The sequence below is a fragment of the Notolepis coatsorum genome, assembly GCF_963971535.1.
Source record: "Notolepis coatsorum genome assembly, contig: SCAFFOLD_150, whole genome shotgun sequence".
Lineage (NCBI taxonomy): Eukaryota > Metazoa > Chordata > Actinopteri > Aulopiformes > Paralepididae > Notolepis > Notolepis coatsorum.
The window spans coordinates 30,847-57,500 of NW_028170110.1; the positions used below are offsets into that span (position 1 = coordinate 30,847).

Sequence of the window (26,654 nt, forward strand, 5' to 3'; positions counted from 1 at the left end):
CAAGTTGTACACTTGAAGCATTTTTTCTCCTTTCAGTTTTTACAAGATTACATAGCTAATTTGATTCTCCTCTTTTATACCATGGTAGATCACACATATTCACATATTGAATATACATACTGTGGCTTTGCTGGTGACATACAAGAACCTCATCTGTGTTTTCCTCTCTAATGACCTAGAATCTTTAACCTTTCAAACGGCCATTGATAAGCAACAGTCCCCAAAATGTAGAAAATGTTTCACGATACTGGGGGCGACTCAAACCATTGAAAATGCTTTTTATTAAATAGCAAAAGTAGGCATACATGTAAAATGGAAAAATCAAACCACTTCCCGGTGTATTGGAGATACGAGGCTTTCCTCAGACAGCAGTGAAGTGCATCTGTCATGGTGAGCTATTGGCTTGTCATTTGATGGTACAACTTCAACAAAAAAAACTAAAAAACAAGAAGCAGAGTTGTGTTGCCTATGAAATTATGTATGTTGTCACTTATTATTTTCTCTTCCATTCCAGGCAAGATCCAATAGGATGTGGCCCTTTAATTGGACTCACAAGGTCATAATGTGACTGTCCAGAAGAATGCAGTGTCTAATATTTGGACTCAACATTGTTCAACATTGAAGTACAAAAAGGTTACATATAAAACCCAAGAAGAACAAGCGTTTGGGCGACAGCGGCCTGCGGTCTTCATGGGAGGCAGGACCAGCTGACAGATAACCTGTCAAAGCATAATGTGAAATCTGTGAGAGTCCGATCTAAACACTAGGGAGTCTTTCGGGATGTTTCTATATATGGCTGCGTTTATATCCATATGCCAAGTTCTGCATCGTTGGCTTTGAAATTTATCTGGTTAGCGGTGTATTCCTGCCTCCTGAAACCACGCCCTAGAACACACACACGCACACACGCACACACACACACTGAGGAATGACTTATCCAAGCTTGTGCTGTTTTTCTAGAGGGCAGACATGAGAAGGCTTCATGAAGGAGTGCAGCCAGGAGGTACAGCCCGCCGGAAGTCTGTCTCCATCTCAACAACAGGCCGCCAGCCTCCACCCCAAGCCCTCAGTGGACCCAACGCTGATTCAGATCCCAGTTCATCCACCTCTCCGTTCCAAAAAGAGGAGGCGTCAGTGTCAAGACCGTGGAGGGGAGGGAGGGAGGGGGGGGGGGTCCATTAGCTGACGATGAGCTGCCGGAGGAATGACTGGTAGAGTCCACGGAGCTCCTCCAGGGTGTAGTCCTCAGGCATCGGCAGGCGAGTGATGTGAGGAGCCAGCTGGGACAAGGGGATCTGGAGGGCGTCCATGCCTCCCTCTCCACCCTGCTGCAGGCTCAACACCACACGCAGGATGTTGGCCACGCGCTTGGCCATCTCTGGGGGGGGGGGGGGCAGAGAGAGAGGGGGAGAGAGACAAACACAGCAGCAAGATGTATGAGCTGTTGTGACAAGAAAAGGACATCCAATGGAATACAAGCTCCATAAAGAGCGTCAGAGAGTGTGTTTAGGTAGTGAAGGATTTGGGGTGCTTTTTCAATGTGATGTGGGGGGAGATGATCACAGCTAAAACGGGGAGATCGAAATGTGCATGGAAGACGGTGATAGAACGGTGACCAGTGGATTGAATACACTGCCAGCAAGGGTGTTTTGTTTTGAATTCCTTGTAAGAACAAACTGATAGCGAGAGAGAGGGGTTCATCTTAATGAAACAGTAGAGAACTGCATTTTAATGTGTGAAAGGTTATCAGCACGTCGCATGACAACCAGAAGGCGGGGCCGTCGTTGTTACGACGAAGATCTATAAGTCGAACGGTGTTTCCGGGTGTAAGGCAGACCAAGAGCGAGTAGGACTGAGATCACACAGAAGACACTCTCTCCCCTCATCACAGAGAGGAGCGGGGGGGGGGGGGGGGGGAGAATGCCACATCATCATTAGCTTCGGCTAACGCGAGGAGGGTTAGGCTAAAGACCAGGCCTGAACACTATTGGACTGAATAACAAAAGGACGATAGACGAACACACCGAAAGATCATTAGAATAGACTATTCAAGGACAATAACATCTGTTAACATCTGAGCTGAGGTTTCTGTTTATCAAATAAAACCACGCTTTTCCTTGTAAGTAAGTAAGTAAGTAAGTATTTATAAAGCACCTTTCATACATGTCATGTAGCTCAAAGTGCTGTACACAATTATAGGCATATATAACGATAAAAGCAATAAAGTCACAGTGATCAGTTAAGATCAATGTTTAAAAAATAATAATAATAATAATAATAATAATAATAATAGTAACGTAAAAATGAAAATAACGTAAAAACAGTCATTTGCTTACCAGTTTGGGAGAACAGGTCCGCACAAACATTTCCGCTCAGTGGCAACCGGAAGTGAACTAAACCAATGCACTTGTATGGTAGGTAGCAATGTTTAGCTCTTATAACGCTAGTGTAGTTACGTTTTTATCAGTGGTCATAGTTGGGTCCATAGTGCTTTACCAAGTCCCATGGATCCATCAGTGGCCGTGTATTGTGGTAGAAAGAAAGAAAAAGAAAAACGTATAAAGAAAACAGTCTAAAGTTTGAAAGTTTGGGAGGTCCGCAAAAACACGACCGTTCAGCTCAGAAGCTGAGGCGTGTCAAAAACTTTTGAAAAACTGGAGGCGTGTCTCCTATGTACCCGTTCCTTCATCTAAAAAGTTTGAAAGTTTGGGAGGTCCGCAAAAACACGACCGTTCAGCTCAGAAGCTGAGGCGTGTCAAAAACTTTTGAAAAACTGGAGGCGTGTCTCCTATGTACCCGTTCCTTCATCTAAAAAGTTTGGTCCACAAGGCTTATCCTAGCCTCATGGATCCATCAGGTTTTTCCAAGCCATAACTATTTGTAAGCTAGACTGTATAGGTACGTTTTTAATTTTCCTTTAAAAATGTGTATAGAGCTGGCGTTTCTGATGTGTGTTGGTAGTGTGTTCCATAGTTTTGGGGCATAGTTGGCAAATGCCATACTTCCTATCCTTTTTTGGTTTCTGGGCGTGTCTAGTAAACCTGTAGTGGATGACCGTAGCGTTCTTGAGGGCAGATAACTAACTAGGGAATTTGCTATGTATTTTGGGCCTTGCTCATTAAGAGCTTTATATGTTAGGAAAAGGACCTTAAAATCAATTCTATGAGTTATTGGAAGCCAGTGCAGAGTGGCCAGGACTGGAGTGATATGTTCTCTTCTCCTTGTATGAGTTAGTAATCGAGCTGCAGAGTTTTGGATAAGCTGAAGCTTCCCAATGGTTGCTTTGGGAAGACCAGTGAACAGTGCATTACAATAGTCAAGCCGACTTGATACAAAAGCATGAATACGTTTCTCTGCATCCTTTTTATTTACGAAAGGTCTTACTTTCGCTATGTTTCTTAGGTGGAAGAATGACGTTGTAAGGCATTTCACGTTGTCGAAGTGTCAAATTCTTACGGAGGTGGAGAATTATTATGGTTTGCGGATGGTACTAACGGGGAGAGATAAGGATCTTATCAGCCAGTATAGAGACGCCAGGACCATTAAAATGACACAACGCAGAGGAATTGGATGGAGGGCCAAACAGACGAAAACGTGATACTGGCCAGTTTGATCAGGATCCAACAGTAGGTAGGAAGTAGACCTGTATGAGGTATGAGCATGCGCATGCAGACTTCAACAAGTGGGACCTTTTCATAGTTCAGAACAGTTGGGGGAAGTCGCCCGAGTCAACCTCGTATGGTAGTTGAAATACCAATTCATTAAAAACCTTTTTTCCCAGCGAATCGCTTAGTTACATCAATATTGTGCCGTCGGAACAGTCTCATGTTTGTAGGTTAAGTATTTAAAGTTCACTATAGGCCATTTTAGCACTCTCATCTTATTATTATCAATCAGGAAATGCTGAATTAGTTGTAAGTCGACCACACTGTCTCCGGGGGGGGGTTAGGGTTAGGGTTCTGCCACCCAGCCCAGTCCGTCTCCGGGGGGGGGTTAGGGTTAGGGTTCTGCCACCCAGCCCAGTCCGTCTCCGGGGGGGGGTTAGGGTTAGGGTTCTGCCACCCAGCCCAGTCCGTCTCCGGGGGGGGGTTAGGGTTAGGGTTCTGCCGCCCAGCCCAGTCCGTCTCCGGGGGGGGGTTAGGGTTAGGGTTCTGCCGCCCAGCCCAGTCCGTCTCCGGGGGGGGGTTAGGGTTAGGCAGACGGGGAGCTCAGGGTCCGAACACGCCTCTTCATTCACACATACAGTGTCTCCGGGGGGGGGTTAGGGTTAGGCAGACGGGGAGCTCAGGGTCCGAACACGCCTCTTCATTCACACATACAGTGTCTCCGGGGGGGGGTTAGGGTTAGGCAGACGGGGAGCTCAGGGTCCGAACACGCCTCTTCATTCACACATACAGTGTCTCCGGGGGGGGGTTAGGGTTAGGCAGACGGGGAGCTCAGGGTCCGAACACGTCTCTTCATTCACACATACAGTGTCTCCGGGGGGGGGTTAGGGTTAGGCAGACGGGGAGCTCAGGGTCCGAACACGCCTCTTCATTCACACATACAGTGTCTCCGGGGGGGGGTTAGGGTTAGGCAGACGGGGAGCTCAGGGTCCGAACACGCCTCTTCATTCACACATACAGTGTCTCCGGGGGGGGGTTAGGGTTAGGCAGACGGGGAGCTCAGGGTCCGAACACGCCTCTTCATTCACACATACAGTGTCTCCGGGGGGGGTTAGGGTTAGGCAGACGGGGAGCTCAGGGTCCGAACACGCCTCTTCATTCACACATACAGTGTCTCCGGGGGGGGGTTAGGGTTAGAGTTAGGGTTACGGTGACGGTGACTTTGTGCTAAAAGGAGAACAGCACTTGCCGAGCCTCCTAACCAATATCACAGTACTTGTGATTTGAAGATCTTTTTAAGTATAATTATGAACTTGTGGGTGCGGAAGGGTAGCGCAGCGGACTAAGCGTCTGTCTACCACCGCAGAGACACTGGTATCAAATCCAGCTGTCAGCGGTGCCTCCGGCTTGGTGGACCGTCATACTGACACAATTGGCAGTGTCAGCGGGAGGGAAGTCGATGGGTGGTAATCTGGTCGTTGTAAACAGCGACTCCTACAGGTCGGTCAGGGCACCTGCACAGCGAGGACAGGAGATGGTGAGGGTAGTGTGAGCCTCCCACAAGTTACACCTCGCCAATGAGAGTCCGCGCTGGCAGGTGAAAAGAAGTGGCTGGCTTGTTAACATGTAATCTCTTTGCGTCTATACTACTGGCAGTTAGTCTGTGTCGACCAGGTGCACGAGGTCCACCTTTTGTTAATGGCTCTGTATTGGTGTTATGCAAGTTGATTGAATAAACCAAGTTAACAGAAGATAGTAGACTAACAGGCTGACTCTGCATGTATCGGAGGGGACATGCAATAGATTCTTCAACCCTCCCGAGACCGACCAGTGGGGGGCACATGCAAGCAACTATCAAGACAGGGGAGGGGGGAATTGGCACGACTAAATTGGGATGGGAGAAAAACAGAAAAAGGAGAAAAAGTGGATACAAAAAAAAAAGTATATGAACTTGCTCTGACCTGATTGGGCCAGGCGGTCGTGTGGCAGTGAAAGGGTTAAGTATATGAACGTGCCCTCACCTGATTGGGCCAGGCGGTCGTGTGGCAGTGAAAGGGTTAAGTATATGAACGTGCCCTCACCTGATTGGGCCAGGCGGTCGTGTGGCAGTGAAAGGGTTAAGTATATGAACGTGCCCTCACCTGATTGGGCCAGGCGGTCGTGTGGCAGTGAAAGGGTTAAGTATATGAACGTGCCCTCACCTGATTGGGCCAGGCGGTCGTGTGGCAGTGAAAGGGTTAAGTATATGAACGTGCCCTCACCTGATTGGGCCAGGCGGTCGTGTGGCAGTGAAAGGGTTAAGTATATGAACGTGCCCTCACCTGATTGGGCCAGGCGGTCGTGTGGCAGTGAAAGGGTTAAGTATATGAACGTGCCCTCACCTGATTGGGCCAGGCGGTCGTGTGGCAGTGAAAGGGTTAAGTATATGAACGTGCCCTCACCTGATTGGGCCAGGCGGTCGTGTGGCAGTGAAAGGGTTAAGTATATGAACGTGCCCTCACCTGATTGGGCCAGGCGGTCGTGTGGCAGTGAAAGGGTTAAGTATATGAACGTGCCCTCACCTGATTGGGCCAGGCGGTCGTGTGGCAGTGAAAGGGTTAAGTATATGAACGTGCCCTCACCTGATTGGGCCAGGCGGTCTCTGGCGGCACTGCAGGGCAGCAGCTCTATGCGGCTGCAGAGAGACGTCACGTCGGTGTGGAGGCGCTCCAGCTCATAGCCTGCAGTGTCCATCTGGGAGGGGGAGGGGGAGGGGGAGGGGGAGGGGGAGGGGGAGGGGGAGAAACACACAACAAAACATGATCATAGAATAATGCACAGCGAGGGAAGGATCTAGGAGAGGTAGTGTGATCCTTCCACACGTTACACCCCCCCCAGTGAGAGTCCGCGCTGCCAGGTGAAAAGAAGCGGTGGGCTGGCTACACATGTGTCGGAGGAAGCATGTGATAAGTCTCCGCCCTCCCGGACCGACGGTAGGGGGTAGAGTGCACAACGACCAGGAAGGGGATTAGGAATTGACATAACGACTAACATTGGGATCGGAGAAAAACGGAAAAAGGAGGAAAAAAGATAATAAAAAAATAAAGAATAAAGATAATCTCTCCAGAGGAAACGTTAACTTTGAATGGGATTGATACACTGGGTGATAGTTTTGAGTCTCTTCCTCACTCTGGGACAGAGTTTGTGTGTTATGTCCATGCACATGCAGATCTTTTGGCATTTAGTCAATTAGCTGACGCTTTTATCCAAAGCGACTTACAAGTTCTGTACGACAAGTCATCAGGAAGGGTACAACTCTATCAGCTGAGTAACAATGTTCATAGTGAGTAGTAGGGGTGGGAATCACCAGTATCATCACGATACGATACGATATTGATTCTTTGGACAACGATACGATATTTGCCGATATCACAAAGTCTGCCACGATACGATTCAATTCAGGTGCCTGCGATCGATATGAGGCGATATTATGTGCCCATTTAACACAATCAGTCACATTTAGATCAACTAAAAAAAGGCTACGGAAATAACAATTGATGTATTTATTTTTGAGCTCTTCCAGACATTTAAATGAAAAACAATCTATTGTTTTTAATACAAATAGACCTCCTGTTCACTTTTGTTTTTATATATTGAGCTTTAACACACACACACACACACACGCAGTCCCCCACAGCCCCCACCCCTCCTCCTTCCAAGTCCCCTCTTCACTCTCCTGTTCCCTCTCACGGTTAGCTGCTTAGCTTTTAAGCAGCCAACGCGACGTTCATTTAGATATTTAACGCGACGTTGGCATAAAGGAATGGCGACAATGCAACGCCCGTTATATGCATTTGACCCGTTGCGGGGAAAAAACTGCACAGACTTATATCGGCTCGCAAAATAGACGCTCTGAGTGCTTTACAGCAGACGCAAACACTGCTGTAATGTCTACACGGAGTTTCACAATACTGGGCGCCGGCGGATATGACTCGCGGGGATTTTCAAAATAAGAGTATCGCAATATGAATCGATCTTTTTTTTTTTTTTTTTTTTTTTACTTTGGTCATTTCCCTGGCTCTTTTATACGTTTATCGCATTTATACTTGGTCAAGTTCGACCGACAGAAGCAGGCTGAAAGGGTTCATATGGGGGGGAAGACACTCTGGGAAAGGCACGGCTGCAGTCCGGGATTCGAACTCGCTCAGCCCCAGATCCGTGACGAGCACGGTTGTCCACGGCGCTGAAATAGCACTCGCGGTACGTGGTGAGCTACTGGAGCTCCCCATGAATCGATCTTTTTACGTTGCATCGATCCTATTTGATTATTGATAATAGATCGATATATCGATCTGGATCGATGTATTGTCCCACCCCTAGTGAGTAGTCAGGTGTCCCCCTGCTCCCCCCCCCTCTATGGCGAGCTGATAGGGCTGGACTTCTGGACTTGAACTATGCTGCACTGTATCCATGTCCCCAACCACCGCACTTTCACAGTCTTATTGTTGTCTCACTGTCATGTCCTGTCTTGCACTTTACTTAAAATGATTTATTTACTGTTGTATTGTTCTTAATTGTGAAAAAAGTATGCACTGTAATGCCAAAACACGTTCCATTTTGTACCTGTATGAAATGGCGAATAAAGTAATCTGAATCTGAATCAGAATCAGAGTGTTGAGTGCTACAGTGTAGGTTAGTTTATTAAGAAAATTGCACGACAGTAAGGTTAGTTAGGGTTAGATATATATTAAAAAAAATATCTTTTTCAGATAATGGTTGAAGAAGTGAGTCTTTAGTCGACATTTTAGTCGATGATTCGACACATTTAGAATTAAGATGGCGAAGACAAATCACCACCAGAAGTAAATACATGTGAATGTATAGAAATCACAATGATGGAAAGCTGTCTACTGTATATCCAAAAGGTCACCGCCGACTCCCTGCATTATAGAAATGAGTTTCTGAATTAAACGTGGGGCTCCCCACAAAAAGGACTGAGATTAACCTTTTTTCTTTACTGGGCCGACTATAGGAAAAAAAGAGAGCAACAACAGACTATATTACTAACTACTGTACTAACATGTCTCTACTGCTCTGCACTCAACACTGCAGCGCCCAAGTTTCAACACAGTTTGATGAACATAGTTACTCAGCTGAAGAACTTGTAAGTGGCTTTGGATGAAAGCGTTCATCTCAATGACTCAATGTAAAGCCAGCCAGCTGACCCTGATACTGCAAGATACCTCTCCAACCCTAACCCCCGCCCAAGTTTCAACACTGTAGTGTGGAGAGTTCCGGTTCCGGGTCGAGGATGTAGAAGTCACTCATTGCTACGCTGCTACTCCCTTTTCTTTTATATTTAGTTTTTAAAAGCCTCTTTTTATACTCTCAACTCGGTTAAACCTTTATGTATACATCCCCTTAAGTATCCTACTAACTATTTTGGCTGAAAGAACCACAATGGCAACGAAGAAAACAACGAGAAATGAATCCAAGCGAGACGACACTCCCGCTGATATGATCGTCATTGCTAGGCTAATTGAAGAGCTCGGGCAATCCTTAACCAAAGAATTCAGAGCGTCCGCTGTCTCGATCGTTAGTGAACATGCCGTGCGTCTGACCTCTGTGGAAGACAACTTAAACACTTGGACTGACACGGTGGGCGAGCTAGTGGCTAGATGTACGGCCCTAGAAGAAAGCAATGATAAGCTAAAGTCTAAGCTAGCCGACGTCAAGTCCCGTTGCCGTCGATCCAATATTCACATATTAGGACTGGAGGAGTCCGTGAATAGCGACCAACCCAGTCTCTTTTTTGCAAAGGTACTGGTTGAAATTCTGGGGTAAGAGATCCTTCCTACGACAACCCGAATTGGACCGGTGTTACAGAGCCGTGCCAAAACAACAAATAGCTCCAGGCCTAGAGCAGTTATTGCTAGTTTATACCATTATGGAATAAAAGAAAAAATTATTCAGGAGGCACGGAAGAGGAGGGGAAAGCTGGAATACGAAGGGAAACCAGTCCAAATCTTTGAAGACTACCGTCCTGAAGTCGTGGAGCAGCGTTCCCGCTACAGAGCTGTCATGGGCCCACTCTACAAGCTAGGTCTCAAGCCGTCTCTTCAGTACCCTGCGAGGCTGTTCATTACGACCAAAGACGGCGGATAAGGCCACGACATCGACCTTACCATTCCGTAGCAGGCGATAGCCTGTTTTTGTGCAGTTAGCACTTCGTTATGGCTAATAGGCAGAGCGGCGTCATATTATTCTCTATAAATCCGTTTTTATAAATAGGTTAACTGTGTGAAGTTGTGTATCGCCTAGATACTTTATTTAAATGTTTCGCAACATCTGATATAAGGGGGGGTTCGGTCGGTTCTGTTTTGTATAACTATTGCATGATGTTTATTATACGTCCACTATATGCTGGGGAGATAAGCGATAGCTTTGTTTAAATGATCTATGACTTTTATGCATGTCACTTACGCCTCGTCATGACGTGGCTTAATACCTCTGTGGGTCCAAGTAGCGTTTTTTTTGTGTGTTGTGTATTGTGTGTTTTTACGTTTGTTTTTATGCTCACGCTCGGATCTCAACAGGACATTAACAGATGGATATATATCTATTATGTGTGCTACTCCAGACAAATTACACTCAGGCATACTGCAACCTGTTTAGACTATGGCTAATTTAAATATCTTGATTTGGAATACAGGGGGTCTTAATATTCATCATAAATGCACAAGCGTATTAACATGGATGAAAAGACAACAGGTTGATGTGGCTGTTTTAAGTGAAACACATCTTTTAATGGCTGACAATACAAAGCTGGCGGATAAAGTCTATCATAACATAAGCTCCTCCTCCCTTGGCACCAAGGCCCGTGGTGTAGCTATAGTAGCTAAACGGAAGTTGAATATTAAATTATTAAGACATATGGTCTGATGCAGATGGTCGAGTTACTATTTCCAAGATAGATTACTTTAACAGGAAAATTGCTCTGGTAGCGGTAGTGAAAGGTTAACCTGTGGTAGTGAAAGGTTAACCGTCTGTAGTGTGGTAGTAAAAGGGTTAACCTTCTGTAGTGTGGTAGTGAAAGGGTTAACCTGTGGTAGTGAAAGGTTAACCTTCTGTAGTGTGGTAGTAAAAGGGTTAACCTTCTGTAGTGTGGTAGTGAAAGGTTAACCGTCTGTAGTGTGGTAGTGAAGGGTTAACCTTCTGTAGTGTGGTAGTGAAAGGTTAACCGTCTGTAGTGTGGTAGTGAAAGGTTAACCTTCTGTAATGTGGTAGTGAAAGGGTTAACCGTCTGTAGTGTGGTAGTGAAAGGTTAACCGTCTGTAGTGTGGTAGTGAAAGGTTAACCTTCTGTAATGTGGTAGTGAAAGGGTTAACCGTCTGTAGTGTGGTAGTGAAAGCTTAACCTTCTGTAGTGTGGTAATGAAAGGTTAACCTGTAGTGTGGTAGTGAAAGGTTAACCTTCTGTAGTGTGGTAGTGAAAGGTTAACCGTCTGTAGTGTGGTAGTGAAAGGTTAACCTTCTGTAATGTGGTAGTGAAAGGTTAACCTTCTGTAGTGTGGTAGTGAAAGGGTTAACCTTCTGTAGTGTGGTAGTGAAAGGGTTAACCTTCTGTAGTGTGGTAGTGAAAGGGTTAACCTTCTGTAGTGTGGTAGTGAAAGGTTAACCGTCTGTAGTGTGGTAGTGAAGGGTTAACCGTCTGTAGTGTGGTAGTGAAAGGGTTAACCTTCTGTAGTGTGGTAGTGAAGGGTTAACCTTCTGTAGTGTGGTAGTGAAGGGTTAACCGTCTGTAGTGTGGTAGTGAAAGGTTAACCGTCTGTAGTGTGGTAGTGAAAGGTTAACCTTCTGTAGTGTGGTAGTGAAAGGGTTAACCTTCTGTAGTGTGGTAGTGAAAGGTTAACCTTCTGTAGTGTGGTAGTGAAAGGTTAACCTTCTGTAGTGTGGTAGTGAAAGGGTTAACCTTCTGTAGTGTGGTAGTGAAAGGTTAACCTTCTGTAGTGTGGTAGTGAAAGGTTAACCTTCTGTAGTGTGGTAGTGAAAGGGTTAACCTTCTGTAGTGTGGTAGTGAAAGGTTAACCTTCTGTAGTGTGGTAGTGAAGGGTTAACCTTCTGTAGTGTGGTAGTGAAAGGGTTAACCTTCTGTAGTGTGGTAGTGAAAGGTTAACCGTCTGTAGTGTGGTAGTGAAAGGGTTAACCTTCTGTAGTGTGGTAGTGAAAGGTTAACCTTCTGTAGTGTGGTAGTGAAAGGTTAACATTCTGTAGTGTGGTAGTGAAAGGTTAACCTTCTGTAGTGTGGTAGTGAAAGGTTAACCTTCTGTAGTGTGGTAGTGAAAGGGTTAACCTTCTGTAGTGTGGTAGTGAAAGGTTAACCGTCTGTAGTGTGGTAGTGAAAGGGTTAACCTTCTGTAGTGTGGTAGTGAAAGGGTTAACCTTCTGTAATGTGGTAGTGAAAGGGTTAAGTACATGGTCATGTTTACCCCCCCCCCCCCCCCTCACAGTAGATACCTGCTGGATAGCAGTCAGAGTCTGCAGGACCCTGATGTAGTCCAGGTAGACGCCCCCCCCCGTGTGTCCCCCCCCCCCCCCCCCCCCCACAGTAGATACCTGCTGGATAGCAGTCAGAGTCTGCAGGACCCTGATGTAGTCCAGGTAGACGCCCCCCCCCCGTGTGTCCCCCCCCCCCCCCCCCCCCACAGTAGATACCTGCTGGATAGCAGTCAGAGTCTGCAGGACCCTGATGTAGTCCAGGTAGACGCCCCCCCCCCCCCCTCCCCCCACAGTAGATACCTGCTGGATAGCAGTCAGAGTCTGCAGGACCCTGATGTAGTCCAGGTAGACAGCACCCCCCCCCCCCCCCCCCCCCACAGTAGATACCTGCTGGATAGCAGTCAGAGTCTGCAGGACCCTGATGTAGTCCAGGTAGACGCCCCCCCCCCCGTGTGTGTCCCCCCCACAGTAGATACCTGCTGGATAGCAGTCAGAGTCTGCAGGACCCTGATGTAGTCCAGGTAGACGCGCGCCCCCCCCCTCCGCCCCCCCCCCCCCCCCCCCCCCACAGTAGATACCTGCTGGATAGCAGTCAGAGTCTGCAGGACCCTGATGTAGTCCAGGTAGACCCCCCCCCCCCACAGTAGATTACCTGCTGGATAGCAGTCAGAGTCTGCAGGACCCTGATGTAGTCCAGGTAGACCCCCCCCCCCCCCACAGTAGATACCTGCTGGATAGCAGTCAGAGTCTGCAAGGACCCTGATGTAGTCCAGGTAGAACGCCCCCCCCCCCCCCCCCCCACAGTAGATACCTGCTGGATAGCAGTCAGAGTCTGGCAGGACCCTGATGTAGTCCAGGTAGACCCCCCCCCCCCACAGTAGATACCTGCTGGATAGCAGTCAGAGTCTGCAGGACCCTGATGTAGTCCAGGTAGACCCCCCCCCCCACAGTAGATACCTGCTGGATAGCAGTCAGAGTCTGCAGGACCCTGATGTAGTCCAGGTAGACGCCCCCCCCCCCCACAGTAGATACCTGCTGGATAGCAGTCAGAGTCTGCAGGACCCTGATGTAGTCCAGGTAGACCCCCCCCCCCCCCCCCCCCCCACAGTAGATACCTGCTGGATAGCAGTCAGAGTCTGCAGGACCCTGATGTAGTCCAGGTAGACGCCCCCCCCCACAGTAGATACCTGCTGGATAGCAGTCAGAGTCTGCAGGACCCTGATGTAGTCCAGGTAGACGCCCCCCCCCCCCCCCCTCCCCACAGTAGATACCTGCTGGATAGCAGTCAGAGTCTGCAGGACCCTGATGTAGTCCAGGTAGACGCCCCCCCCCCCCACAGTAGATACCTGCTGGATAGCAGTCAGAGTCTGCAGGACCCCTGATGTAGTCCAGGTAGACGCCCCCCCCCCCCCCCCCCCCACAGTAGATACCTGCTGGATAGCAGTCAGAGTCTGCAGGACCCTGATGTAGTCCAGGTAGACCCCCCCCCCCACAGTAGATACCTGCTGGATAGCAGTCAGAGTCTGCAGGACCCTGATGTAGTCCAGGTAGACCCCCCCCCCCACAGTAGATACCTGCTGGATAGCAGTCAGAGTCTGCAGGACCCTGATGTAGTCCAGGTAGACCCCCCCCCCCCACAGTAGATACCTGCTGGATAGCAGTCAGAGTCTGCAGGACCCTGATGTAGTCCAGGTAGACGCCCCCCCCCCACAGTAGATACCTGCTGGATAGCAGTCAGAGTCTGCAGGACCCTGATGTAGTCCGTAGACGCGCCCGGCCGTGTCCCAGCCCTGGATGGCGGCGCAGCGCTCTGGAACAGCCAGGCCCTCCAGGAACTCCAGCAGGTAGTCGTGGTTGTCGTTGATGATACAGTCTAGGAGACGGGAGAGGCTTGATTAGAGCGGGAAGGTAGACCATGTTTTAGGGGGAAACACTACATTTTAACTAGGGATGCACCGAATGGGAAATTCTTGGCCGAAACCGATACCGAAAATAGAAAACAGTTGGCCGAAAACCGAAAATGATTCATAGAATAGATTTTTTTTTACCAATGTTGTGGAACATTATGATTATGGAAAAATATATGATTATGACAAAACTTAACTTAAATAATAATAATCACTATTATGGGTCCATAAAACATTTATTCAGCACTTCTGAATGCATACAGTACATTAATTCCATCTTTTCTCTGGCTGAGCAGCGGACATCTGTGCTCTACTGAGCGCACCTTTCTAGTCCCCAGCTGAATGTGCTCGCTTGACTCGGCACAGTAGACGCGCGACAGATGTGTGAGAAACACAATCCCCCCCCCCCCCCCCTCTCGCTCTGAATAATATGCATATTAGCTCACTCAGTGATTAACCGCAACGGGCATATAGTAAATAAGGATATAAAAGCATGTTAAAGACGCATTTATAGGACGCGTTGCGCGCAGAGTTTACATAGAAACAGCGCGACTCCCGACAGCGCGACATCATCACAACAACACGCGTTAGGTTACAGGTTGTTTCTGTTTCGGTGAAAAAACTCTTTCGGCCGAAAGGCCATTTTTGGCCGAAGGTTTTCGGCCAGCGAAATTTCGGTGCATCCCTAATTTTAACACCATAACCGTAGTCTTAGCTACTCTACACTGGCTTCCTGTAACTTGTAGAATTGATTTTAAGGTGCTTCTCCTCACATACAAAGCTCTAAATGGACAGGGACCCAGCTACATGGCTGACTAATAAACTACACAGCCGCCAGAACACATCCTCAGATGCAGGTCTATTAGAGGTCACCAGAAAGAGTCATGAGAAGGTCGGTGATGCAGCCTTTGTAAACTACGCCCCAAAACTGTGGAACACGTTACCCAACAATATTAGGGAAGCCAATACGTTAGACATTTTAAAAAGGCAGCTTAAATCTCTTCACCAAAGCATTTGACTGACTTTACACTATTATACTGTACCATTAATCTGTGATTGACATTGCACTATTCTCTATGTTCTATTCCCCATGTTTTTGTGTTTTTCTTTTCTTTTATATATCCGTATTAAGTCAATTACTGTTTTCCCACAGATAGGTGGGAAGTTTTGGGCATGCCATGAGCAGGAAATGTGAAAGGCTTTACAGACCAAGTATTGGTGTCTTTATTATTTATAAATTTTTTTTTATTGCACTGCACTATTTTACTCCGTCTATTGCTTTTTGTTACCGGTTCGAAACTGTCGGGTATTAAACTGTGTGGGTATCAAACTAGAAAGACTGTCAGGTAGGGCTGGGCGATATGGCCTAAATATGATATCACGATATTTTCTGACCTTTCGGCGATACACATCACGATGTTTTTCTTTTTTTCCCCAAAATTCATTATGAGGCTTACCAAGACAGTATTTGAGTTTGCAAGCTAACATTAAAGACAAAATAAAATACCCATGCATTTAGCATTTTTATATTATATATTAGATTTAGATTATTGGATTATTAGATTATATATTGCATATATTTAGCAATGAGCTATTATATGATTTAGATATGAAATATGATGAATTGAAAATGGGGGACCCTGATGTAAACAAGACGAAAGTCTTTCTCTGGTCTGCATCCTCCAGTCCGCTGTTGACTGTTGTTGTATTGAGCTGTACTGTATTGTACCCATGCTGCAATCTGTTAATAACGTTCTCATTCATTCAGTCGGCAAACAGAATCATTTTGATTGACAGTCGCGTCTGCCAATTACGTCACATCGCTTGCACCCGCCCTGCTGTTCTTAGCACCAATCGGCAAGCGCGTATTCATTTTTTACTTCCGCCATTGGAGAGCTCAATGACAACAACAATGGCAGCGGTAGCTCGCCGCGGCCGACGTTTAGCTACGCAGAAGGACTAAACGACTGGAGGCATAATGATTTTACTGCAACGGATGTTATAATAAAAGCCTTTCCATACATCTGTCTGATTGAAAACTTTATTAACAGACCGCAGAATGGGCACAACTGAGTCAGCACGGGCTGAGATATGAACGACTAATGCTTGCTATATCTAGGTCGACCTTGGTCGTTGCTATGTAAATACGCTGATGTTATTGAAAGTGTAACTATATAACGTTAATGCCACAAAACGAATGCCTTTGTTATCATAAGTAGTAACTTTTGATGCAGTAGTGTGTGTGTGGGGCGGCGTTGTTCAAAAGTGTCAACGTGTGGACCAGATTGACGCGACACAAGCCTCTTGGGCAAAACATCACGATATCCACGATACGTTTATGTATCGTTAATGAACTGTACCCGATATTTATATAATATCGTCATATCGCCCAGCCCTACTGTCAGGCTTTAAAACTGTGTGGGACCCAGGCCTAGAACTGCACCCTGAGAGAGGGAACTGCACCCTGAGAGGGAACTGCACCCTGAGAGGGAACTGCACCCTGAGAGGGAACTGCACCCTGAGAGGGAACTGCACCCTGAGAGGGAACTGCACCCCGAGAGGGAACTGCACCCCGAGAGGGAACTGCACCCCGAGAGGGAACTGCACCCCGAGAGGGAACTGCACCCCGAGAGGGAACTGCACCCTGAGAGAGGGAACTGCACCCTGAGAGGGAACTGCACCCTGAGAGGGAACTGCACCCTGAGAGGGAACTGCACCCTGAGAGAGGGAACTGCACCCTGAGAGAGGGAACTGCACCCTGAGAGGGAACTGCACCCCGAGAGGGAACTGCACCCTGAGAGGGAACTGCACCCCGAGAGGGAACTGCACCCCGAGAGGGAACTGCACCCTGAGAGGGAACTCCTGAGAGGGAACTCCTGAGTGGAAACTGCACCCTGAGCGGGGACTGCACCCTGAGAGGGAACTGCACCCTGAGCGGGAACTGCACCCTGAGAGGGAACTGCACCCTGAGTGGGAACTGCACCCTGAGAGAGGGAACTGCACCCTGAGAGAGGGAACTGCACCCTGAGAGAGGGAACTGCACCCTGAGAGGGAACTGCACCCTGAGAGGGAACTGCACCCTGAGAGGGAACTGCACCCTGAGAGGGAACTGCACCCTGAGAGGGAACTGCACCCTGAGAGGGAACTGCACCCTGAGAGGGAACTGCACCCTGAGAGGGAGGTTTCCCTGAGTGGGAACTGCACCCTGAGTGGGAACTGCACCCTGAGAGGGAACTGCACCCTGAGAGGGAACTGCACCCTGAGAGGGAACTGCACCCTGAGAGGGAACTGCACCCCGAGAGGGAACTGCACCCCGAGAGGGAACTGCACCCTGAGAGAGGGAACTGCACCCTGAGAGGGAACTGCACCCTGAGAGGGAACTGCACCCTGAGAGAGGGAACTGCACCCTGAGAGGGAACTGCACCCTGAGAGGGAACTGCACCCCGAGAGGGAACTGCACCCCGAGAGGGAACTGCACCCCGAGAGGGAACTGCACCCTGAGAGGGAACTCCTGAGAGGGAACTGCACCCTGAGTGGAAACTGCACCCTGAGCGGGGACTGCACCCTGAGAGGGAACTGCACCCTGAGCGGGAACTGCACCCTGAGAGGGAACTGCACCCTGAGAGGGAACTGCACCCTGAGGGAACTGCACCCTGAGTGGGAACTGCACCCTGAGAGAGGGAACTGCACCCTGAGAGGGAACTGCACCCTGAGAGGGAACTGCACCCTGAGAGGGAACTGCACCCCGAGAGGGAACTGCACCCTGAGCGGGGACTGCACCCTGAGAGGGAACTGCACCCTGAGAGGGAACTGCACCCTGAGAGGGAACTGCACCCTGAGAGGGAACTGCACCCTGAGAGGGAACTGCACCCTGAGAGGGAACTGCACCCTGAGAGGGAACTGCACCCTGAGAGGGAGGTTTCCCTGAGAGGGAACTGCACCCTGAGAGGGAACTGCACCCTGAGTGGGAACTGTTACCCAACACATCGCTTGCACCCGCCCTGCTGTTCTTAGCACCAATCGGCAAGCGCGTATTCATTTTTTACTTCCGCCATTGGAGAGCTCAATGACAACAACAATGGCAGCGGTAGCTCGCCGCGGCCGACGTTTAGCTACGCAGAAGGACTAAACGACTGGAGGCATAATGATTTTACTGCAACGGATGTTATAATAAAAGCCTTTCCATACATCTGTCTGATTGAAAACTTTATTAACAGACCGCAGAATGGGCACAACTGAGTCAGCACGGGCTGAGATATGAACGACTAATGCTTGCTATATCTAGGTCGACCTTGGTCGTTGCTATGTAAATACGCTGATGTTATTGAAAGTGTAACTATATAACGTTAATGCCACAAAACGAATGCCTTTGTTATCATAAGTAGTAACTTTTGATGCAGTAGTGTGTGTGTGGGGCGGCGTTGTTCAAAAGTGTCAACGTGTGGACCAGATTGACGCGACACAAGCCTCTTGGGCAAAACATCACGATATCCACGATACGTTTATGTATCGTTAATGAACTGTACCCGATATTTATATAATATCGTCATATCGCCCAGCCCTACTGTCAGGCTTTAAAACTGTGTGGGACCCAGGCCTAGAACTGCACCCTGAGAGAGGGAACTGCACCCTGAGAGGGAACTGCACCCTGAGAGGGAACTGCACCCTGAGAGGGAACTGCACCCTGAGAGGGAACTGCACCCTGAGAGGGAACTGCACCCCGAGAGGGAACTGCACCCCGAGAGGGAACTGCACCCTGAGAGGGAACTGCACCCTGAGAGAGGGAACTGCACCCTGAGAGAGGGAACTGCACCCTGAGAGGGAACTGCACCCCGAGAGGGAACTGCACCCTGAGAGGGAACTGCACCCCGAGAGGGAACTGCACCCCGAGAGGGAACTGCACCCTGAGAGGGAACTCCTGAGAGGGAACTCCTGAGTGGAAACTGCACCCTGAGCGGGGACTGCACCCTGAGAGGGAACTGCACCCTGAGCGGGAACTGCACCCTGAGAGGGAACTGCACCCTGAGTGGGAACTGCACCCTGAGAGAGGGAACTGCACCCTGAGAGAGGGAACTGCACCCTGAGAGAGGGAACTGCACCCTGAGAGGGAACTGCACCCTGAGAGGGAACTGCACCCTGAGAGGGAACTGCACCCTGAGAGGGAACTGCACCCTGAGAGGGAACTGCACCCTGAGAGGGAACTGCACCCTGAGAGGGAACTGCACCCTGAGAGGGAACTGCACCCTGAGAGGGAGGTTTCCCTGAGTGGGAACTGCACCCTGAGTGGGAACTGCACCCTGAGAGGGAACTGCACCCTGAGAGGGAACTGCACCCTGAGAGGGAACTGCACCCTGAGAGGGAACTGCACCCCGAGAGGGAACTGCACCCCGAGAGGGAACTGCACCCTGAGAGAGGGAACTGCACCCTGAGAGGGAACTGCACCCTGAGAGGGAACTGCACCCTGAGAGAGGGAACTGCACCCTGAGAGGGAACTGCACCCTGAGAGGGAACTGCACCCCGAGAGGGAACTGCACCCCGAGAGGGAACTGCACCCCGAGAGGGAACTGCACCCTGAGAGGGAACTCCTGAGAGGGAACTGCACCCTGAGTGGAAACTGCACCCTGAGCGGGGACTGCACCCTGAGAGGGAACTGCACCCTGAGCGGGAACTGCACCCTGAGAGGGAACTGCACCCTGAGAGGGAACTGCACCCTGAGGGAACTGCACCCTGAGTGGGAACTGCACCCTGAGAGAGGGAACTGCACCCTGAGAGGGAACTGCACCCTGAGAGGGAACTGCACCCTGAGAGGGAACTGCACCCCGAGAGGGAACTGCACCCTGAGCGGGGACTGCACCCTGAGAGGGAACTGCACCCTGAGAGGGAACTGCACCCTGAGAGGGAACTGCACCCTGAGAGGGAACTGCACCCTGAGAGGGAACTGCACCCTGAGAGGGAACTGCACCCTGAGAGGGAGGTTTCCCTGAGAGGGAACTGCACCCTGAGAGGGAACTGCACCCTGAGTGGGAACTGCACCCTGAGAGGGAACTGCACCCTGAGTGGGAGGTTTCCCTGAGTGGGAACTGCACCATGAGAGGGAACTGCACCCTGAGAGAGGGAACTGCACCCTGAGAGAGGGAACTGCACCCTGAGAGGGAACTGCACCCCGAGAGGGAACTGCACCCTGAGTGGGAACTGCACCCTGAGTGGGAACTGCACCCTGAGTGGGAACTGCACCCTGAGAGGGAGGTTTCCCTGAGAGGGAACTGCACCCTGAGAGGGAACTGCACCCTGAGTGGGAACTGCACCCTGAGAGGGAGGTTTGCCCTGAGAGGGAGGTTTGCCCTGAGTGGGGGTTCGAAGGGTCAAAGTGGGTATCAAACAGGAGGGAAGACTGTCAAGTTTTAAACTGTGGATACCAAACAGAAGGTAAAGACGACTTTAAACTGTTAAACAGTAATCCAGAACTATTTTATTGCACTGTAAAAAAAATTGATTTTATAGTATGTCTGGATTGTCTGCACTTTGTGAAAAACTGTGATTTTATGTCTGCTCATTTTACCCTTGGTATTATTTTACTTATTTTTACCTTTATCTCTATGCCCCACTATCCGCTGGGTGCATACTATGACCTTTATCAGGTTTTGTAACAGATTACAGAAGCCTATTGGAACGTGAGGTTCTGATATGATTTGATTAATATATCTGCATTATTTTATCCCACTTTATGCTTTGCTCTTGCTGCTTGTTTTACATATATTTTATGTCTTATTTCTTACTGATGTAAAGCACTTTGAACTGCAATCCCCTGTATGAAAGGTGCTATACAAATAATAAAGTTATTATTATTATTATAATCAACTGGAGATATATTTTCAATATTTAAAAAAGGTGCTATAGATAACGTTCAGCCACTAGATGTCACACTAGACTAGAGCATCGAAATGGCATGAATCCAGTCAGGTGTATTCCACGTGGGGAAATGGCATGAATCCAGTCAGGTGTATTCCACGTGGGGAAATGGCATGAATCCAGTCAGGTGTATTCCACGTGGGGAAATGGCATGAATCCAGTCAGGTGTATTCCACGTGGGGAAATGGCATGAATCCAGTCAGGTGTATTCCACGTGGGGAAATGGGATGAATCCAGTCAGGTGTATTCCACGTGGGGAAATGGCATGAATCCAGTCAGGTGTATTCCACGTGGGGAAATGGGATGAATCCAGTCAGGTGTATTCCACGTGGGGAAATGGCATGAATCCAGTCAGGTGTATTCCACGTGGGGAAATGGCATGAATCCAGTCAGGTGTATTCCACGTGGGGAAATGGCATGAATCCAGTCAGGTGTATTCCACGTGGGGAAATGGGATACATGCGTGCAACATATAAACAACAACATTAATTTTGGAACCACAATGATAAACTAATTTAAAAACGCATAACTTTTATTCCACACCTTTCTAAAAGCTATGTGGATGCATTATTAATTATAATTTTTAATGATTACTCTACGTAGAAATGTTATCTATAGCACTTTTTTTCCTTCTTCCATTTTAACATTTATAAAATCCAATAAATGTTTTTACACCATGGCATTTGAGAGAATAGAGCAATTCTGAATGGTGTATTGCCAAGCCTCAACTACAGTTTGTGTTTCCGCTCCCTTCCTCGATAAGGCCCAGATGATATGGTCTCCACGTCCTTCTCCATCAACATCGGTCGTGTCGTCCGGACATCAGCATGAGAACATCGAGATCGCTAGTCGTTGTCATCAAATAGAAACCAGTCCTATACCTGAAGCCAAATGCTGGATGAGCAGCTTATGGCACCGGTTCCAGTAGCCGGCGCGGTACAGGTGCAGGGCCTCGCGGTGTGTGTCGTTGTCACGGCGTGCGCGCGTCGCCTTGGCCTCGTGGATCCACTGCTCTGGGATCAGCAGCCTCTCAGTCAAGAAGCGCTCCTTCTGGGCCGACTCGTCCGTCTCCACTAGGGGGCAGTGGAGCTGCAGCATCTCCCTCACCGCGCGCTCACGCAGACTAGGGGGTGGGAGGCAGAGAGAAAGAGATGTATTGTGCTCCATCATCTATATCTATAGTGGGCAGTCCACACCCGTAGGATCTGTAGGCCGTGACGCTCGCCGTGAGCCGCCTAGAACAGGGTTGGTCTGTATGTCTGTCCGTCCGTCTGTCCCGCCCAAAGTAGACCAATCACAGCTCACGCTGCTACGTACATACAGTGAACCAAAATATAACAGATAGCCAGCTAATGATGTTAACGTTAGCCAAGCTAACATTGTGCAACGTTATCAACGCTAGCAATGTGGTGTGGGATGTGGTAAACCTGATGTATGTACGCCCGGTGTTGGATGTGGTCAGGGCCAGGGTTACGTACGCGTGGTGTGGGATGTGGTCAGGGTTCCGTACTCGTGGTCAGGGTTACGTACGCGTGGTCAGGGTTACGTACGCGCGGTGTGGTCAGGGTTACGTACGCGTGGTGTGGGGTGTGGTCAGGGTTACGTACGCGCGGTGTGGTCAGGGTTACGTACGCGTGGTCAGGGTTACGTACGCGCGGTGTGGTCAGGGTTACGTACGCGTGGTGTGGGGTGTGGTCAGGGTTACGTACGCGCGGTGTGGTCAGGGTTACGTACGCGTGGTCAGGGTTACGTACGCGTGGTCAGGGTTACGTACGCGCGGTGTGGTCAGGGTTACGTACGCGTGGTCAGGGTTACGTACGCGCGGTGTGGTCAGGGTTACGTACGCGTGGTGTGGGGTGTGGTCAGGGTTACGTACGCGTGGTGTGGTCAGGGGTACGTACGCGTGGTGTGGGGTGTGGTCAGGGTCAGGGTTACGTACGCGTGGTGTGGTCAGGGGTACGTACGCGTGGTCAGGGTTACGTACGCGCGGTGTGGTCAGGGTTACGTACGCGTGGTGTGGGGTGTGGTCAGGGTTACGTACGCGTGGTGTGGTCAGGGGTACGTACGCGTGGTGTGGTCAGGGGTACGTACGCGTGGTGTGGGGTGTGGTCAGGGTCAGGGTTACGTACGCGCGGTGTGGTCAGGGGTACGTACGCGTGGTGTGGGGTGTGGTCAGGGTTACGTACGCGTGGTGTGGTCAGGGGTACGTACGCGTGGTGTGGGGTGTGGTCAGGGTCAGGGTTACGTACGCGTGGTGTGGGGTGTGGTCAGGGTCAGGGTTACGTACGCGTGGTCAGGGTTACGTACGCGTGGTGTGGGGTGTGGTCAGGGTCAGGGTTACGTACGCGTGGTCAGGGTTACGTACGCGTGGTCAGGGTTACGTACGCGTGGTGTGGGATGTGGTCAGGGTTACGTACGCGTGGTCAGGGTTACGTACGCGTGGTGTGGGATGTGGTTAGGGTTACGTACGCGTGGTCAGGGTTACGTACGCGTGGTGTGGTCAGGGGTACGTACGCGTGGTGTGGGGTGTGGTCAGGGTCAGGGTTACGTACGCGTGCTCTGGGATGTGCAGCAGCACATACACGGCCTGGTCCCAGAGGCCGGCGCTCTCCAGCTGAGCGGCGTAGCTGGTGTGCAGGAGGCCCTGGCGCGACGGGCTGAGGTGGCTGTAGTGCAGCGCCTGGAGGACGCCCCACAGGTGCCAGCTGAGACGGTAGTCCAGGCGCTCCCACGTCACCGTCAGAGGGTCGAGGAGCTGCGGCAAGCTGTAGTGCCTGAGAGAGGACGACATGGACACAGTATGAACCAGGGGTCCGTTGGGGACATTATGTGCGGTTGAAAAAAAAAGGGTAATAATCTAAATATATTGCAATATCGTGATATTACAACATTACAGTATTGTGATTAGGGATGCCCCCCGAAACCCGGTTCTAAACGGGAACCGGTACTAAATTAGAAAAAACCCGGAGTATTGATAAGCTCCGACGTTATCGGTTCCGCTATCTGTAGTGTAGGAGCGGATTAGCTACGGAGCTAACAGAGTGTACCATCCAACGGTGGCAGCAACGCTGGAAACGGAGTAACGTTAACGTTATGTCGAGTTCATACTACACTACACGTATGAACACGACATAACGTTAACGTTACTCCGTTTCCATTAAGTGTTTAATTAGCAGCAATCTGTTGTTGAAAATGTAGCGTTAAAAATCTCCATCCATAGCACCGGAAACGCGAGGACAGGAAGCCATCATGAAATCGTTGTAGTCATATTGTAGTCTTTTAGTCTTATTAACCGCGACGCATGCAGACACATATGAAAGCATACCATGCAATAAGACTAACCCTTTCACTGCCCCACAACAGCCGGTTAACCCTTTCACTGTGACAATACAGAAGGTTAGCCCTTTACTATCACACAACCGACGGCGGATGCTCCATAATTAGCATCATCGCCGTCGGTTGTGTGATAGTAAAGGGCTAACCTTCTGTCGTGTGGCAGTGAAGGGTTAATGACAACATTAAATTGAATGACAGCATTGAATTTGTATTGCACAATTCTTTAAAATGTAATGTTCAGTTTGAAATGATATTTGCTTTTGTTTCAAGATAAGCCTTAACCCTTGTGGCTTCCTAGAACTCCTGAAACCCACTGGGCTTAAGAGATGAAATGATGGATCATGTTTAAAGCCATATCATTTTAACTGTTTACTATTTTTAAAACATTTTTCCCCCATGATTAACAATAGCCTAATCTCAAGATATCTGTAACAAATTACAAATATTTCCGAATTGTAACCACTTAAATTCGTGTTCGTTTGACACCACGTCCGTTTTTATTGAAAAAAAACTGAGAAACAGTCATATTCATCATATTTCTATACATCTTTGATACCACATTACAGCGTGTGTAAACTCGACAAAATCCCTGTGAATAAGAATCTGCCATTATAAAAAAAGAAAGGTTGACGCTAAACGTTAGTAAGCGCTGATTATTATTACTATATTCTGCGGGCGAGCATTACTCAATCTCCCGGTATCATTCTGAACACAGACTCACCTGTCGCTGTAGAGCTTGAGGAGGTGGAAGCACTCACCTGTCGCTGTAGAGCTTGAGGAGGTGGAAGCAGACAACTCACCTGTCGCTGTAGAGCTTGAGGAGGTGGAAGCACTCACCTGTCGCTGTAGAGCTTGAGGAGGTGGAAGCACTCACCTGTCGCTGTAGAGCTTGAGGTGGAAGCAGACTCACCTGTCGCTGTAGAGCTTGAGGAGGTGGAAGCAGACTCACCTGTCGCTGTAGAGCTTGAGGAGGTGGAAGCAGACTCACCTGTCGCTGTAGAGCTTGAGGAGGTGGAAGCAGACGACTCACCTGTCGCTGTAGAGCTTGAGGAGGTGGAAGCAGACGACTCACCTGTCGCTGTAGAGCTTGAGGAGGTGGAAGCAGACGACTCACCTGTCGCTGTAGAGCTTGAGGAGGTGGAAGCAGACGACTCACCTGTCGCTGTAGAGCTTGAGGAGGTGGAAGCAGACGACTCACCTGTCGCTGTAGAGCTTGAGGAGGTGGAAGCAGACTCACCTGTCGCTGTAGAGCTTGAGGAGGTGGAAGCAGACTCACCTGTCGCTGTAGAGCTTGAGGAGGTGGAAGCAGACTCACCTGTCGCTGTAGAGCTTGAGGAGGTGGAAGCAGACTCACCTGTCGCTGTAGAGCTTGAGGAGGTGGAAGCAGACTCACCTGTCGCTGTAGAGCTTGAGGAGGTGGAAGCAGACTCACCTGTCGCTGTAGAGCTTGAGGAGGTGGAAGCAGACGACTCACCTGTCGCTGTAGAGCTTGAGGAGGTGGAAGCAGACTCACCTGTCGCTGTAGAGCTTGAGGAGGTGGAAGCAGACTCACCTGTCGCTGTAGAGCTTGAGGAGGTGGAAGCAGACTCACCTGTCGCTGTAGAGCTTGAGGAGGTGGAAGCAGACTCACCTGTCGCTGTAGAGCTTGAGGAGGTGGAAGCAGACTCACCTGTCGCTGTAGAGCTTGAGGAGGTGGAAGCAGACTCACCTGTCGCTGTAGAGCTTGAGGAGGTGGAAGCAGACTCACCTGTCGCTGTAGAGCTTGAGGAGGTGGAAGCAGACTCACCTGTCGCTGTAGAGCTTGAGGAGGTGGAAGCACTCACCTGTCGCTGTAGAGCTTGAGGAGGTGGAAGCAGACTCACCTGTCGCTGTAGAGCTTGAGGAGGTGGAAGCAGACTCACCTGTCGCTGTAGAGCTTGAGGAGGTGGAAGCAGACTCACCTGTCGCTGTAGAGCTTGAGGAGGTGGAAGCAGACTCACCTGTCGCTGTAGAGCTTGAGGAGGTGGAAGCAGACTCACCTGTCGCTGTAGAGCTTGAGGAGGTGGAAGCACTCACCTGTCGCTGTAGAGCTTGAGGAGGTGGAAGCAGACTCACCTGTCGCTGTAGAGCTTGAGGAGGTGGAAGCAGACTCACCTGTCGCTGTAGAGCTTGAGGAGGTGGAAGCAGACTCACCTGTCGCTGTAGAGCTTGAGGAGGTGGAAGCAGACGACTCACCTGTCGCTGTAGAGCTTGAGGAGGTGGAAGCAGACTCACCTGTCGCTGTAGAGCTTGAGGAGGTGGAAGCAGACTCACCTGTCGCTGTAGAGCTTGAGGAGGTGGAAGCAGACTCACCTGTCGCTGTAGAGCTTGAGGAGGTGGAAGCAGACTCACCTGTCGCTGTAGAGCTTGAGGAGGTGGAAGCAGACTCACCTGTCGCTGTA

At 49.6% G+C, this 26,654-nt stretch overlaps 1 protein-coding gene across 6 annotated transcripts in view; it reads right to left on the bottom strand.

Annotated features, from left to right (window-relative positions):
• Positions 1–262: 262 nt before the first annotated feature.
• The window catches only part of nup98 (nucleoporin 98 and 96 precursor), a 136,792-nt gene continuing 110,400 nt past the window's right edge, over positions 263–26,654 (bottom strand). For 4 of the 6 annotated variants that reach the window (XM_084339471.1, XM_084339470.1, XM_084339469.1 and 1 more), the window contains 6 exons: positions 23,451–23,672; positions 21,780–22,021; positions 13,846–13,955; positions 12,101–12,145; positions 6,227–6,338; positions 263–1,378 (listed from right to left, as the gene is read on the bottom strand). In XM_084339471.1, the coding sequence (XP_084195597.1) occupies positions 1,179–1,378; positions 6,227–6,338; positions 12,101–12,145; positions 13,846–13,955; positions 21,780–22,021; positions 23,451–23,672 (931 nt within the window). In that variant the 3' untranslated portion in view covers positions 263–1,178. Of the gene's footprint in view, positions 1,379–6,226; positions 6,339–12,100; positions 12,146–12,558; positions 12,604–12,734; positions 12,780–13,845; positions 13,956–21,779; positions 22,022–23,450; positions 23,673–26,654 lie in introns of all 6 variants that reach the window. The other 2 variants (XM_084339468.1, XM_084339467.1) reach the window with 2 other exon arrangements.